General features: G+C 43.4%; 1 protein-coding gene across 2 annotated transcripts in view; it reads right to left on the bottom strand.

Moving 5' to 3' along the window:
* Positions 1–4,019: 4,019 nt before the first annotated feature.
* The window catches only part of LOC125465702 (cyclic AMP-responsive element-binding protein 3-like protein 3), a 54,285-nt gene continuing 42,040 nt past the window's right edge, over positions 4,020–16,264 (bottom strand). For both annotated transcript variants that reach the window (XM_048559438.2, XM_048559440.2), the window contains exons 7-10: positions 14,852–14,920; positions 14,327–14,411; positions 10,496–10,592; positions 4,020–5,509 (exon numbers count right to left, since the gene is read on the bottom strand). In XM_048559438.2, the coding sequence (XP_048415395.1) occupies positions 5,163–5,509; positions 10,496–10,592; positions 14,327–14,411; positions 14,852–14,920 (598 nt within the window). In that variant the 3' untranslated portion in view covers positions 4,020–5,162. The remainder of the gene's footprint in view (positions 5,510–10,495; positions 10,593–14,326; positions 14,412–14,851; positions 14,921–16,264) is intronic.

The following is a 16,264-nucleotide window of genomic DNA, read 5'->3' as shown; positions in this document are numbered from 1 at the left end:
CTGTTGAAAAGATCTCTGAATTTGAGATGGACATGGTGGATCTCACCTCCTCAATACCTTTGCCACTGGAAGAAGGGAGTGAATTTCAGTCAAGATGTTCCAGTGCAAGAGGTGAGCTACTGTGCGGTACACACTGCCCGTATCAGAGATAGAGTTGGAGGAACCTGACCCGGTGCTGACATGCCCCAGGAAGAGCTACAAAGAAAGAACCAGTCTATGTCCTTGGACTCAAGGGGGAGTGTCAGAAGTTCTGTAGTCTGAGAGCTGGCTGTGAGGGAGCTGGATCAGTGTCAATAAAAGGTGACTTGGTGATATGATACCAGCTTCTGTGGAGTTATTTTACCAACCAATCAGCACCCTCTCGTGCTGCATAAAATGGTGACCTTTTGCTCAAGTCTGTTCCTTGCCTACAGGTTCTGATAAGTGCAACTCAAAAACCTTCAAGTTCTTGTCTCCTAGTGGCAATGTTTAAGCAATAACTTGTAAGCATCTCTTTAATAAAACTATTTTGGTATGAAATCTGGTTCTGCCAATTCTAGCAATGCAATCTTCCAAGTGAGGAATTAGGTAGGATTCTGCCTTTGTAATGGCATTAACCTTTCTGAAATCTGCCTGGAATGTGGCTGCGTCATCAGGACAAAGTTGGGAATGCCAGCTGCCTTGACTGAGTTCAGTTGGGTGGTTTTCTAAGGTGTATGGGATTTCTCCGTAACCTATCAGATTTGTATAAGTTCCACTTTCTCAAAAACCAATCCCATTGCCCTAGGATTCTTAAACTCTCCCTCCTACACTCACTCTCCAATGACAGTCATCTGATCTACCCTCTGATGTTTGGCATGTGGCACTGGGAGTAATCTAGAAGTTGTTACTTCTGGAATCCTGCTTGCTAGTTTATTTCCAAGCTCTGTAAAATCTGCCTGCAGAACCTTATCCTTCTTCCTGACTACTGTTGTTTGTAGCAATCATATTCGTTTGGATTTGTCTTTTTTTAATGGATGGCTCACACTTGAGGCAATTTTCTACAATACCAGGTAACTTGCAGCATTGTAACTGGCTGGGGTGCAACTAAATTTGGAGCACAAGTCTTAAGTACTATCACCAGAATGTCACTGGGGCCCATTGACTTCTCAGTATCCAGTGCTGTCAGTCATTTTTTGATCTCAACAGGAGTGAATTGAATTGGCTGAAGCTGTGATAATGGAGACACCATGAGGAGGCGGAGATAAATCATTTACTCGGCACTTCACATTGAAGATTTTTCTGCCTCATTATAAAAGCACAATACTGCAGATGCTTCGGGCTTACCGTTTGCACTGATATGCAGGGGTCTCCCATGATTGATGATGGGGATACTTTTGAAGCCACATCTTCCAGTGAATTGTTTAATTGCCCACCACTATTCAGGACTGGATGTGGCTGCACGGTGGAGCGTAGGTCTGAAAGATTTCGGTTGGATTAGCTCTGCCTATCATAGGCTGCTTATGCTGCTTGGTGCAAAATTAGTCCTGATTGGCAGAATCACCATATTGAGGCCTCCTTTTTAGCTATGCTCTGCTCCTTCATTGAATCAGGGTTGATCCCCTGGCATCAGTAGCAATGCTCCCAAGCCATGAGGTTGCAGATTATGGCTAAATATAATTCTGCTGTTGGTGATGCCCATCAGTCCCCATCTGGACTTGTTTGATCTGTTCGAGGTCTGTCTCATTTAGCATGGTGCTAGCACCGCACAACACAAACAGAGGCAATTGTCTGTTTGCCATGGACTGAGCAGTGGGCTCCTCCTATCAATACTGACACAATCAGATGCATTTGTCATTTGGCTCGTCTATGGGACAGTTCTCCCATTTTGGCACAAGCCAAATCACCCTATACTTACAGTATAAGAGGTGACTACTGCATTGAATTGTCTGAACACAGAATGAAAATCTGCACTAGTTTTTTGTCGTTGAGGGAAGTAGGAGTGAAATCATTTAGAACATAGAACAGTACAAAACAGGAACAGGCCCTTTAGCCCATGATGTAGTGCCAAACATGATGCCAAATTAAACTAATTCCTTCTAACTGCTCTTTGTCCATATCCTTCCATTCCTTGCATATTCATGTGCTCATCTAAAAGCCCTTCAAACACCCCTATGGTATCTGCCTCCTCCACTACCCCGGCCCCAGGTTCCAGACTCCTACCACCCTCTGGGTAAAAAACTTGCCCCTCACGTCTCCGTTGAACTTTTCCCCTCTAACCTTAAATGCGCACATACTAATATTAGCCACTTTAACTCTGGGAAAAGATTCTGACAGTCAACCCTATCTATGCACCTCATAATTTTGCAGACCTCTATGAAGTCTCCCCTCAGCCTCTGCTGCTCCAGAGAAAACAACTTGAGTTCTTCCACCCTCTCCTTATGGTTCAGTTTGTTCATAGCTTGTTTATAGTTTATTTGTTTTCCCAAACTGACAAGATTGGCCCTTCCAAGAGATCACATGTCTCTGGGTGAGGGGGCAGGGCTAGTGATGAATTCTGATGCATCATGCCTAGATATCCAGTTTCTCATATATTTTGTATGTTGGCAACAATAATATTCAGGATACATTGCCCCTTTTGTGGTTTTTGTATTCCATGTTTCAAATATTAGTGAGCAAAGTTAACAGTATTAGTGAGCAAATGTTTTATATAATGGATGGTATCCTACTACAGTGGAAGTCTATTTTACTGTGGTTCAATACAGTACAAATCTCCAAACAGCAACAGGGTGTCATGGTTCCCTTAAATAATAATAGGAAAAAGCTAAGAGTTTTCTTGTTAAGATGATCTAGCAATGACATAGTTTCATTTTTTGCATCCCAACATTTATATTATCACGGATGTTCACAGCAACCAGGATCATAGAGTCATAGGGATGTACTGGACAGAAACAGAACCTTCGGTCCAACTCTTCTATGCTGACCAGATATCCTAAATTAATCTAGTCCTGTTTGCCAGCATTTGGCCCATATCCCTCTAAACTTGGCATGGTGGCTCAGTGGTTAGCACTGCAGCCTCACAGTGCCAGGGACCTGGGTTCGATTCCAGCCTTGGGTAACTGTCTGTGTGGAGTTTGCACATTCTCCCCGTGTCTGCGTGGGTTTCCTCCTGGTGCTCCGGTTTCCTCCCACAGTCCAAAGATGTGCAGGCTCGGTGGATTGGCCATGCTAAATTGCCCATAGTGTTCAGGGGTGTGTGGGTTATAGGGGGATGAGTCTGGGTGGGATGCTTCAAAGGGTAGTGTGGACTTGTTGGGCCAAAGGGCCTGTTTCCACACTGTAGGGAATCTAATCTAAACACTTCCTATTCATGTACCCAGAGATAATGGGAACTGCAGATGCTGGAGAATCCAAGATAACAAAGTGTGAAGCTGGATGAACACAGCAGGCCAAGCAGCATGTCAGGAGCACAAAATCTGACGTTTCGGGCCTAGACACTTCACCTGATGAAGGGACTAGGCCCAAAACGTCAGGTTTTGTGCTCCTGAGATGCTGTTTGGCCTGCTGTGTTCATCTAGCTTCACACTTTGTTATCTATTCATGTACCCATCCAGGTGCCTTCTAAATGGAGTAATTTTACCAGCCTCCACCACTTCCTTGGCAGCTCATTCCACATACGCACGACCATCTGTGTGAAAAAAATTGCCTCTTAGGTTCCTTTTAAATCTGTCCCCTCTCACATTAAATCTATGCCCTCTCGTTTTGGACTCCTCTACCCTTGGGAAAAGACCTTGGCTATTCACCTATCCATGTCCCTAATAATTTTGTAAACTTCTATTTAAATGATCAAGTACCATAACTGAGCAATGTGATAATTAAGATACGTGCTTTACCTATCATTAACCATTTTTGAGGCTAAGATGAAAATTTGCGGATTAACAATTATGTCCCAGTATATACTGAGGAGAACGTGGTTAATGAAGGTTTCAAAGTGTGAAAAGAAAACACACACAAGTGTATTCTACACTTATAAAATTTTGGAATTTTATTGATTTGCATTCATTCTGATCATGGCAGTGAAATCTTTACAAAAAAATCATTTCAGTGAACATGAATTAAACCTTACAACATTTTTTTGGAAAGGCATACAAGTATAAAGCAGCAAGAAGTATATCAGAAAAGAGTACTGTGTATGGGGTTATGATAGAGGTTGACGCAGAGGATAAGGAAGGCTTGATGGTGAAGGGGTAAAAGGTGAGGGCAATGGGGAGTTGGGGGTAAGGGATATGATATGGCATTGATATTGAGGCAGGCAAAGTACTACAGGGTGGATGATGGGAGAGGAAAGGCTGTTGAGTGGGCTGTGCTTAGAGAGAATGGAGTCTGCAATTGGATTTAGAGACCCAGAATGATGTTTTTTTCTCAGGTGTGTCACAAGAGAAGTACAAGGGAGGAAACTTCATTATGCTCATTATGAAGAATCCTGCAGTCTCCCTGTCACAGCTTCCTACCTGATAACCAGTCAATCTCCACATTGGTGCTCATGGGCAAGTTGGGTAAGATTGCCAGGGGCTCATTCCTTACCTATCAAAGCCTGTACCCACCTATCACCATCTTCACCACAGAACTGGAAACAATGGGTGCCATTAGAACTGTTGAAACCATGTGTAGCGGATAACCTCAGAAAATGTGAAGTTCAGATTCGCAAACCAGGGAGAGGGGCCAATTCACAATATGATATCACCATAGAGATCCAGCAGTCTTGCAGCACATTTCTGACCCAGACTTGAGAAAGGTAAATGTGTACTTGGCATTATAACAAGGAGCAAAACAGTAATGGTTTCTGCACACTGGCTCCTTTCATTCCTACTGACACTGATTAGTTTTGAAAAATATCAATCAGTATTCTGAAAATTAATGCAATGATTGTTCAGAATAATGTCATTAGGATTGATATTTCCTGTAAAAAAAATTAAAATTGTACCCAGTTAAGCCAAGACAGGGCAGATCAGGGCAACATCAGGGCTGTGTAATACAGCTAATTTGTGACTAGGTGGTTGTTTCTGATATACAAGGGAAAACTGGTACAATGTACATTGACGGAATGATGTCAATCTTATTCTGATCTTCCATGTTTGATCAGTCATGATTCCTTTCCCCTTTAAACATCACCAAACGAGAAAAGTCCCAGATTTCCAAACACCCTACATGTCATCTCGATGGTCAGGGGTTAGTTCAGTCCACGGCGAGTGTCCTCGACCAGGATCTTCAATATGGTCTTCAGGATTGAGATCCTCAAGGATGGTGACTTCATTGGCAATGTCACCAATACTCAGTGAAGAGTCGGACCCATTAGGCGAGTGCCTTTCAGTATCTTGAATGAATTCTTTGCCATTCACAGTTTGGTCTTGTTTGGCGGCTGTGCCTCTGCTCTCCACAATAAGCTGATCATTCCATTCTGAATGCTTCTCTCCTGGAGCGTGGCTGTGAGGACTGCTCAACACCTGAAGCACCCGAGATGACTCCAGATCATGCAAAGATCTGGAAAATACTACAAAGACAATATAAAGGTTCATTAAACTCTTCAGACAGAGATGCTTTTACATTTAATTCCAGTTAAGAACATGCTACTTTGTTGAGGATCAGTTCTGACTGACACCACAGCAGTCTGAGCATACTGTGTCATAGAGTCATAGTCATAGATCTGTACAGCACAGAAATGGACCCTTTGGTTCAACTTGTCCATGTCCCGACCAGTTATTTTACATTAATCTAGCCCCAGTTTCCAGCATTTGGCCCATATCCCTTGAAATGCTTCTTATTCATATACCCATCCAGATGCTTTTTAAATGTAATTATACCAGCCTTCAACACTTTGGCAGCTTATTTCATATACAACCATCCTCTATGTGAAAAAGTTGCCCCTTAAGTCCCTTTTAAATCTCTTCTCTCTCATCTTAAACCTTTGCCCGCCAGTTTTGGACTTCCCTAAGCTAGGGAAAAGACATTTACTATCCACCCTATCCATGCCCTTTATGATTTTATAAACTTCTATAAGGTCAACCCTCAGCCTCTGATGCTCCAAGGAAAATGCCCCAACCTATTTAAGCCTGACTCTTTGCTCAAACCCTCCAACCCTGGCAACACCCTTATAAATCTTTTCTGAACCCCTTCAAGTTTAACAAAATTTTTCCTATAGCAGGGAGACCAGAATTGTATGCAGTATTCCAAAAGTGGCCTAACCAAAGTCCTGTACAGCTGCAATGTGACCTCCCAAACCCTATACTCAATGCACTGACCAATAAAGGCAAGTGTACTAAACACCTTCTTCATTACCAGTGTAGGAAAAGCTTGGTTTCCTGCCTCAACATCAGCAGATTCAAAGACCCAGGCATTACCTCACAGAGGTGGATAGACTGCTACACCCCTAAAACCTACCTCTCTAATGAAAGTTTGATCCAGTGTTATAATTGCTTTATTGGCACCACATCCCCAAACATCCACTCCCACCACCAACACTCAAAAGCAGTATGTGTACTATCTACAAGATCCTCAGACAGCACCTTCCAAACCCAAGAGCAGGAGATACTTAGGAGCCACCTTTAAGTTCCCCTCCAAACCATTCACATCCTTACTTGGAAATAGGTCCCCATTCATCCAGTGTCGCTGAGTCAAAATTCTGGAATTCCCTTTCTAACGTCATTGTGAGTGCACCAAATGGACAGCAGTAGTTCAAAAAGGCAGCTCACCACCATCTTGTCAAGGGCAACTAGGCACAGGCAATAAATCCTGACCAGCCAGTGACGCCCACATCCCACGAACGAACTGAATTTTTTGACAAATCTCTATAGGCACCTTGGTGTTTAATTTTGCTCCAACACCATTACGTGAAGCACCTTAGGAAGCTTTATTGCATTAAGTGTACTATACAACTGAAATGTGGTGTTACAATGAAAGGAGAATAAAGTTTATAGGCACTAATCAGAACACACCCTCCTCAAGGGCTGCCTCTACAATATTAAGATTTTATTTTCTTAACAGATCTTGCTTGATTCTGAGGTGTTTCCAGCATTTTCGTAAAGATTTATCCGCTCATATTCACAGTTGATTTTGGCTTCTTTTCTTTGCTGAGTTGGAATGTATGACTGACATAAAGCAGATGCTTGAATTACTCAGATCTTCTAACATTCTCCTGTTGTTAACAGCTGATTCATTTACAGACCAATGTATGAGTTAATTCAGATTTGGATTGATTTCCTGTCTGCAAAATGGAGGGGTGCTGAATTATCAGGGCATCCACACTGAGCACTGCACTCTCAGGCCTCACAGTGTGTGGCAGTAACAGAGAGTCTATATTGAGGATGCACTGATTTGGTTCATTTGATCATGGGATGCCAGCAATCTAGACAAGCATTTATCACTCATCATTAATAGCCCTTGAGAAGCTGGAGGTAGGCTGCCCCATTGACTGCTACAGTCCATTTGATGCATGGTATGCTCAGTGCTGTTGGGAGAGGAGTTCCAGGATTTTGACACAGTATAAATAAACAACCAGCTGATGCATTTTGAAGTCAGAATGTAAAAGGCGTAGAGGGGAAATTGCAAGGGGTGGTATTTCCATGCATCTGCTGTCCTGGTCTCTCTAGAAAGTGGAGGTCATGAGTTTGGAAGGTGCTGTCAGAAGGCCAGCAGTGAGTTGCCACAATATATCTTGTAGATAGTACAAACTGCTGCTACTGAGCATTGGTGGTGGGTGGAGTAAGGGTTTGCGAGTGTGATGTAGACTGCCTTGTCCTAGATGGTTTCAAGCTTCTTGAGTGTTGTTGGAGCTGTGCCCATCTGCGCAAGTGGGGAGTATTTCATCACAATCCTGACCTGTGCCTCACAGACAGGCTTTGGGGAGTCAGTAGGTAAGTTACTCTCTTCAGAATTTCTCAGTTCTGCTCATGTAGCTACAGCATTACGACTAGTCCCGTGCAATTTTTGGTAAATGGTATCCCATCAATATTAATGGTGGGGGAATTCAGAACTGGTGATGCCATTGAATGTCAAGGGGCAGTGGTTAGATTCTCACTGCTCATGATGGTCTTTGCCTGGCACTCATGTGACAAAATGTTATTATCCACTTATCAACCCAAGCTTGAAGTTTGTCCAGATCTCTCTCAATTTGGATATGGACTGTCTGAGGAGTCATAAGTGACTTTCTGTGATCGTTAGCGAACATCCCCTCTTCTGACCTTATAACAGAGGGAAGATCATTGACGAAGCAGCTGCAGGTAGTTGGGCCTAGGACACTAGGAAATAATGCAGTGATGTTCCAGGCCAAAAAGGAATGTCCTCTAACAACCACAACTATCTTCATATATGTTAACTATGACTCTAGTACTGATGGCTGAATTGTCAGATGGTTGTAGTAATGAAACGTTGCAGTGCCAGATGCTAACGGAGCACTGGACAGTTGGAGGATCATGAGCAAGGGAGTGATGCAATGCTGCAGAGTCTGTTCTAAGGCGGTTCTACACTGTCAGGGAGGCTGCATTGTTGCAGAGCCAGCTCTAACGATGCACTGTTGAAGAATCAGTTTTGAGGGGACGCTGCATTCTGGAGAGTCAATACTAAGGGAGTGTTGCTCTGCTGGAGGTGTCACCTGATGGAAAAGTAAAGCAATTAATCCACTTTCTCAGTCAGCCTTAAAAGATCTCATGCCTAGTTGAAAGAAGGGAGACATATTCCCCCAGAGATAATGGGAACTGCAGATGCTGGAGAATCCAAGATAATAAAGTGTGAAGCTGGATGAACACAGCAGACCAAGCAGCATCTCAGGAGCACAAAAGCTGACGTTTCGGGCCTAGACCATGAAGGGTCTAGGCCCGAAACGTCAGCTTTTGTGCTCCTGAGATGCTGCTTGGCCTGCTATGTTCATCCAGCTTCACACTTTATTATCTTAGACATATTCCCCCTGTGTCTTTTATTCCTCAACCAGCATCATTTGGAATATTGTGTGCAGTTCTGGTCGCTCCATTACAGGAAGGATGTGGAAGCATTGGAAAAGTTGCAGAGGAGATTTACCAGGATGTTGTCTGGTCTGGAGTGCAGGCCCTATGAAGCAAGGCTGAGGGACATAGGTCTGTTCTCATTGGAGAGAAGGAGACTAAGAGGGGATTTAATAGAGACATTCAAGATGATCAGAGGATTAGATAGGGAAGACAGTGAGAGTCTTTTTTCGAGGATGATGACTTCAGCTTGTACAAGAGGGCATAGCTACAAATTGAGGGGTGATAGATTTAAGACAGATGTCAGAGGCAGGTTCTTTACTCAGAGAGTGGTAAGGGCGTGGAACGCCCTGCCTGCCAATGTAGTTAACTCAGCCACATTAGGGGCATTTAAACAGTCCTTGGATAAGCATATGGATGATGATGATGGGATAGTGTAGGGGGAGGGGATAGATTAGGTCGGTGCAACATCGAGGGCCGAAGGGCCTGTTCTGCGCTGTATTGTTCTATGTCCTATGTTCTATCACTGAAGCAAGCGCCATTACCAAACATCTAAAAGGACTTGTTTGGTTGCAAAGTATTTTGGACTGTAACATGATCAAGAAAGTGTTTTATAAATTCAAATTCTTCTTTTCTTGCCAATACTCTGAGAATATCTCAGTCACCTGAGCTCTGGCCAAGGAATTGGCTGAAATGCTGACTTTACATCCTGCCTAATATTACTAGCCAGTAATCTCTCCTTCTTAATGAGTATGCTTGGTTAAAATTAGCCTCACTGCTTCAGCCACACTGTAGGATGTGGGAAAGATTTTTTTTTCCAAAAATATACTTTATTCATAAAAATATCTGTATATACATACATAGTCACTCAAGCAGTTCAGTTCTGTACAGTAATATATGAAGAAACAAACAAACATTGGAGTGTGACTCTATCGAGCAAACAAAGCCAAGGTATTTCTTACCTGTATGAGGCACTAGGAGGATCGGATAACTGAACGGACTCCATTTACCTTCAGCAGAAAGACCTTAGACAGTGCACCTGGGTGGCAGCTGCCCCTCATCATGTAGTCCTGGACCTTGGAATGTGCCAGTCTGCAACACTTGATCAAGATCAGCTCCTTGCTCTGGAAGACCAACAAGTCTCAGGCAGACCAAAGAGTGTCTTTCCTCAAGTTGATGATCCTCCAGGCACAGTCGGTATTTGTCTCAGTGTGTGTCCCAGGAAACAGACAAGGGAAAGATCCCTCAAGAACTGAGTTATCTTCTCCACCTTGCAATCCTAATTCCCTCTCCCAAAGGACACATTCCCATCTATTGTTTACATGTGTCGTGACTGTAGGTGTCAATGTTTGGCAGTGCCTGCGCAATAGCAGGAGATATTTACTTTCCCTCTCTAAGTTAAAATAAAGGAGGGTGTCAAGTAATCAGGCTAACACCAAGAGCATAGATCAGATTGAGAGCTGTGCCTGTTACTCATCAGCATGGTCTGCTGTTGGAGTGTTCTAATGGCTCAGTGTTACATTAATCTGGGGATTCATACTAACCTCGTACAGGAGTGAAGTCATCTTCCTTTACACCCTTACTGGAGCTGAATGAGCTTAAGCTAGGGAAAATAACCAAAGCAAATGACAGCATCAGCACCTGGGGAGAGAGAAAAACCAAATGTCACACGGCTCATACTACAACTCAAAGCAAAGTGTGTTCAATAGACAGTGCCTAAAGGACCAGTGTCTCCGATACAAGTATGTACAGAACTTACCAAATGCCATTTATTTTTCTCCTCCTGCTTCCTAAAGAAGCCGATCACCTGCAATAAGCTTTGCATTTCCACAATGCTGTCAAACCAATGGTATTGCAATGCAGTCCAACACATATCACTGGTTGGCTACAGATGATTTACACTACTTAAGCCACCTCTGCGTAGGCTGTTTTCCGAATCAACCTGTTCACAGATTTTATGACACACCTTTAGAGAAGGTAGGATGTGAACCCAGGCCTCATGGCTCAGAGTAGGGACACTACCATTTAGCAGAAGAGCCCCCACATTCTGTACAAGACAAACAGCACAAGAAAACTTACTCCAGATGTCAATGTATTTAGTTAACAAGCATCAGACACAGTAAAGAAGCCAGGGAACTAAAGCAATCATGGGGATCAACAGGCCACCAGAGACTTGAGTAACATTGCTCATGTATTAGATCAGAAAACCAACAAAAGTAGACATTAGTCACATGCTACGTGACTGTCTCAACATTCTGTCTATTGAAATCAATGGAACTGAACATTGGGCATGACCATGTTGTGAATATAGAAACATAAACATAGAAAGTAGCAGAAGAAAGCCATTCTGCCCTTCAAACCTGTTCTACCATTCAATATGATCACAGCTGATCATCCAACTCAGTCCCCCGTTCCCACATTCACTCACAACCTACAATCCCTTTTGCTCGAAGAACTATATCTATCTCCTTCTTGAAAATATTCAATGTTTTAGCCCCAATCACTTTCAGTGGCAGAGAATTCCATAGGCTCCCCACTGTGAGTGTAAACAAAGTTCTCCTTATCTCAGTCCTCAATGGCCTACCCCATATCCTTATGGGACCTCCAAACCCCACCCCACCACACCCCCTACCGCTGCCGCACATCCCTCCACCCACCCACCCCAGTCATCAGGAATATTTTGTGTTTGCCATGTCCTGTCCTGTTAAACTCTTAAAGATCACTGTGAGAACCCCGCCTCACAGTTCACCCTTTCATCCACCTTTGCGTCAACTGTGAACTTAAAGAAACTTAGTTACCTCATCTAAAATATTACAAAATATTGTGAATAGCTGGGGTCCAAGGACTGACCTCATTTGGACCCCAATAATCACTCACAATGACCATTCAATCCTACTCTTTGTCTCCTGTCTGCCAACCTGTTCTCTATCAGTGCCGGTGCACTGACCCCAATTTAATGAATTCACACAATGCTCCAGAAAGAACAGACAGCAGGCTGTTGGTCATTACAGCATGTAAAGTCATAGAGGCGTAGAGTCATAGATCTGTACAGCACTGAAACAGACCCTTCAGTCCAACTCGTCCATGTTGATCAGATACCCTAAATAAGTCTAGTCCCATTTGCCAGCATTTGGCCCATATCCCTCTAAACCTTCCTATTCAAATACCCATCTAGGTGCCTTTTAAATGTGGTAATTGTACCAGCCTCACCACCTCCTCTGGCAGCTCATTCTATACACGCACCAATCTCTGCAAAGAAATGTTGCTCCTTAGGTCCCTTTTAAATCATGGCCCCCTCGCTTTAAACCTATGCCCTCTAGTTTTGGACTCCCCTACCCTGGGGAAAAGGCCTTATCTACTCACCCCATCTATGCCCCTCATGGTTTTATAAACCTCTTTAAGGTCACCCCTCAGCCTCCGACGCTCCAGGGAAAATAGCCCCAGCCTATTCAGCCCTTTCCTACAGCTCAAACCCTCCAACCCTGGCAACATCCTTGTAAATCTTAGCTTTATCCCCCTCCCCTCGCCCTCTCCCTACATCTCCCTCATCTTCGATGGCTTGCATTGGCTTTAACAGACTTTATATGTAAATTATTCAATTGGAAACATGGGTGATTTACCGGTGATGGTTAATAGATAAATTAAAAACTACCACAGGTGATTTGATGATGGGGAAAAAGAAATTCTTCAGATGTAAGAGTACTTTTGGATTTTAATAAGAGGCCTAGAAAATTCAAATAAGAAAATGAATGAGGATGATTTTGTTTTCAAACAGAAGAAGAAGGACGAGCAGAAATAATTGAAAAACTGAGAGCAAAAAACCACTCAATTCTGCGGGCATTAGGAAGTCAGGAAAGTACTGCGGGGAACACTGGAAGTCCAAAAGAGCTGTGCTGACATTCCATCAATCCATCAGTATCTACAGAGGATAGAGGACAATTGTGCAGTCTGCTTTCATCATCTTTCTGCCTTCCCTGTCAACTGTACATTAATGTTAATAAATTTCTTCTCTCAACAATTTTAGAGAGAGGTGGGCACCGCAGGGGTTGGAGTGCATTATTTCCACTTCCAAATCCATTTTGATGTAGCCCCACCCCCATCTCCCTCGCTCTCCCTCACCTCTGATGGCTCAAATTGCCTTTAACAGACTTTGCACATAAATTATCCAGCTGGAAGACACAGGTGATTGACTGGTGATCATTAATATATGAAAACAAAATACCACAGGAGATTTAGTGATGGAAAAGAAACTCATTCAGTTGTATAAAAAAGGGAAAATAATACGGTTGGCTTTTCCGTAAGTATCCGTAATTATTATAGAGAAAGGGGTGCTTCATAGGGGTTGGGAGTAGGTTATTTCCATGTCCAACTCCATTTTAATTGAATCTCCACCTTCTCTTCCTACTCTCCCCTATATTTATTACTGTTGCTCTGCCCCAGTGGGCAATATTTGCTAATTGTTTAAATAGTAACTCGGGTAATTTGGTGGTGGCTTCATTATTTGTTTTAAAAGGGCTAGTTTTTCCACCAATGCCCACAAAGATTTGAGAGAGGATCATATCATGGAGACTGGAGTGCATTGTCTCCCCCTCCAACACTATTTTGATTTAGTTCCCTCCCTTGTTTTGTTTTTGTTTTGTTAAGGGGTAGCGCTTGTAGTTTGTTATTTGACTAATGAGTTAAATGGGTGATTTGGTGGTAGTTTTGCACATTAAAAAAAGAGATGAGTTCCTTTCCAGGATGGGTTAGCTTCTGGACAGGAAAAGGCTCCAGGAGGGAAAGATGGAAACTGATATTTGTACTAAGCCATAAAAAAGGGCTGGGTTTCTCTAGCAAAGGGAGTTGGCCAGGAACAGGAGCGAGGAGTCTGAAGTTCATGTTGGCCGACAGATATAGGGGCAGCTTGGTGGCTGAGTTGTTAGCACTGCTGCCTCACAGTGCCAGGGACCTGGGTTCGATTCCACCCTCGGGCGACTGTCTGTGTGGAGTTTGCACATTCTCCCCGTGTCTGCGTGGGTTTCTTCCAGGTGTTCCGATTTCCTCCCACAGTCCAAAGAAGTGCGGGCTAGGTGGATTGGCCATGCTAACTTGTCCATAGTGTTCAGGGATGTGTCAATTAGGTGGGTTATAGGGGAATGGGTCTGGGTGGGATGCTCTGAGGGTCAGTGTGAACTTGTTAGACCAAAGGATCTGTTTCCACACTGTAGGGATTCTATGGAAATGTCAGAGGTTCTGCTCACTCTAGGAGTCAGCTCTGAGCTAGCTCGGTCAGTGTCACATAATATGCATGTGCAAATAAAGGGTGACTTGGTAACAGGATACCGGCCTTCATGGAGCTATTTCAAACATTTGCAATGTCATGTCCATTAACGTACCATAATACAGGTGCCTGTCTGTGCAGTCTTGCCTGTTGAATGCATGACCAGGGTATGGAGTTTTTGCAATTGCTGTAGCAATGTCCTGTCAGAAGGAAGCAATGTTTAGAAAATGTCAGTTTGCAATCATTCTTTCCACACAATAACGGTAACAGAATATCAATGAACATGCTGCATCAGCCACTAGTCTCAAAGGTGCACTCTCATCTGGACCAACAATGCAACTCTCTGCTATGCAATTAAACCAGGTCCAGTTTTAACCCATTCAACATAAACTAGTTTGTACAGAATTAAGATTAGACTCATACACTCTGAGATGCTCTGAAGTTGGGAACATAGATGTCGGGTCAACCTTGTAGATCTGGTCAATCTGCACGGTATGCATCTGTGCATCTCCTGTACCATAGGGCCCGCAGCACCTGTTACACTGTTATCAGCTGAAAATGATGTTAACATCAGAAACTCACAAGTGAAGGCTGGCACCGTATGGCAGAGCCCTGCGGTAACACCCTGTCACAAACTTACGTGTTCTGCTTTTCCAGTCGGATGACCTTCCTCTGCAGTTCATAATTCTGGGCTGTGCAGGCTGCCATCCTGAAGGTGAAAGAGAAAGTTATTAGTTCCCACAGAATACAGGACTTGCTGACCCTAAAAACAGAACTGAGTCATGGGCTGTAACCGACACAGCCACGAGTATACAAATCATGAGCTGAAGTAGGCCACAGATTCCACAGAGCCTGCTACACCATTCTAAAAGATGATGGTTGAATCCACATTCCCACTGAATCCTGATCACCTCTGCTTCCCTCGGTCCATCCATCTTAACCCCACTTTCACAGTGGTGACTCCACTTCCACAGTCTTCTGAGGCACAGATTTCCAACAGAACTAAATTCTCTTCAATACCTTCTAGTTCTGCGGTCACCCACAGGAGAGAGCATTCTTTCCACATCCACTTTGTAAATATTTTACTCACTTCAATTAAGACAGCCCTCACTCTTCTACACTCCAGTGGAAACAAGCCCAGTCTGTCCAACCTTTCCTCAAACCGTTTAACAAGCTGTTCAGACTGAGGCACGTAAGGCTTACACCCAGGCTGTCTAGTCCACAGCTGGGGACACATCCACTGTAACTTTAAAGTCCACTAGCTGCCATGGGGTGGTTTGAAACTGCATTCTCAAAAAAATCACCTGGAGCCTCTGAGTGATTGCTACACCACCATCTTTCCAACCAATCTTTCCTCATGAGACACCTCACTCACTGCAGCTATCCAGTAAACCTAAATAACTGATGTTAATAGTCTAAGTTAATTGGGCCAAGAAGGCTGTGGGTGATTTTCTTTTTCAAACAGAAATACTGTGCAGGTTTATGGGGAAAAAGCAGGAAGTTGGCATCAAGTTAAAATGTTCAGAGAGCCGACATACAGTTATAGAGTCATACAACATGGAAATAGACCCGTCAGTCCAACCAGTCCATGCCAAACATAATCCCAAACTAAACTAGTCTCACCTGCTTGCTCCTGGCCCATATCCTTCTAAACGTTGCCTATTCATGTAGTTATCTAGGTGTTTCTTAAATGTTGTAACCGTGCCCACATCCAACTCTTCCTCTGGAAATTCCACGTGCAAACCACTCTCTATGCAAAAGATTTTCGTGTGTGTCTTTTTTAAATCTCTCTTCTCACCTTAAAAATAGTCTTGAAATCCCCCATCCTAGAGAAAAGACATCTACCATTAGTTCTATCTAAACCCATTATGATGTTATAAACCTCGATAACGTCACCTTTCCTGTACCACAACAATTTGGTGATTTTCTCTGGATATATAAAGGAGGAAAGGTCAAATGGAGCAAAAACTGAAATTGCTGGAAGAACTCAGCAGATCTGGGAGCATCTATGAGAAGAAAGCAGAGTTAATATTTCGAGTCAGGTTGCTTTCTG

Source organism: Stegostoma tigrinum, chromosome 30 (assembly GCF_030684315.1).
Source record: "Stegostoma tigrinum isolate sSteTig4 chromosome 30, sSteTig4.hap1, whole genome shotgun sequence".
NCBI classification, from domain to species: Eukaryota; Metazoa; Chordata; class Chondrichthyes; order Orectolobiformes; family Stegostomatidae; genus Stegostoma; species Stegostoma tigrinum.
Note: the sequence above shows the minus strand (reverse complement) of the source record. Positions and strands in the feature narration are given on the sequence as shown.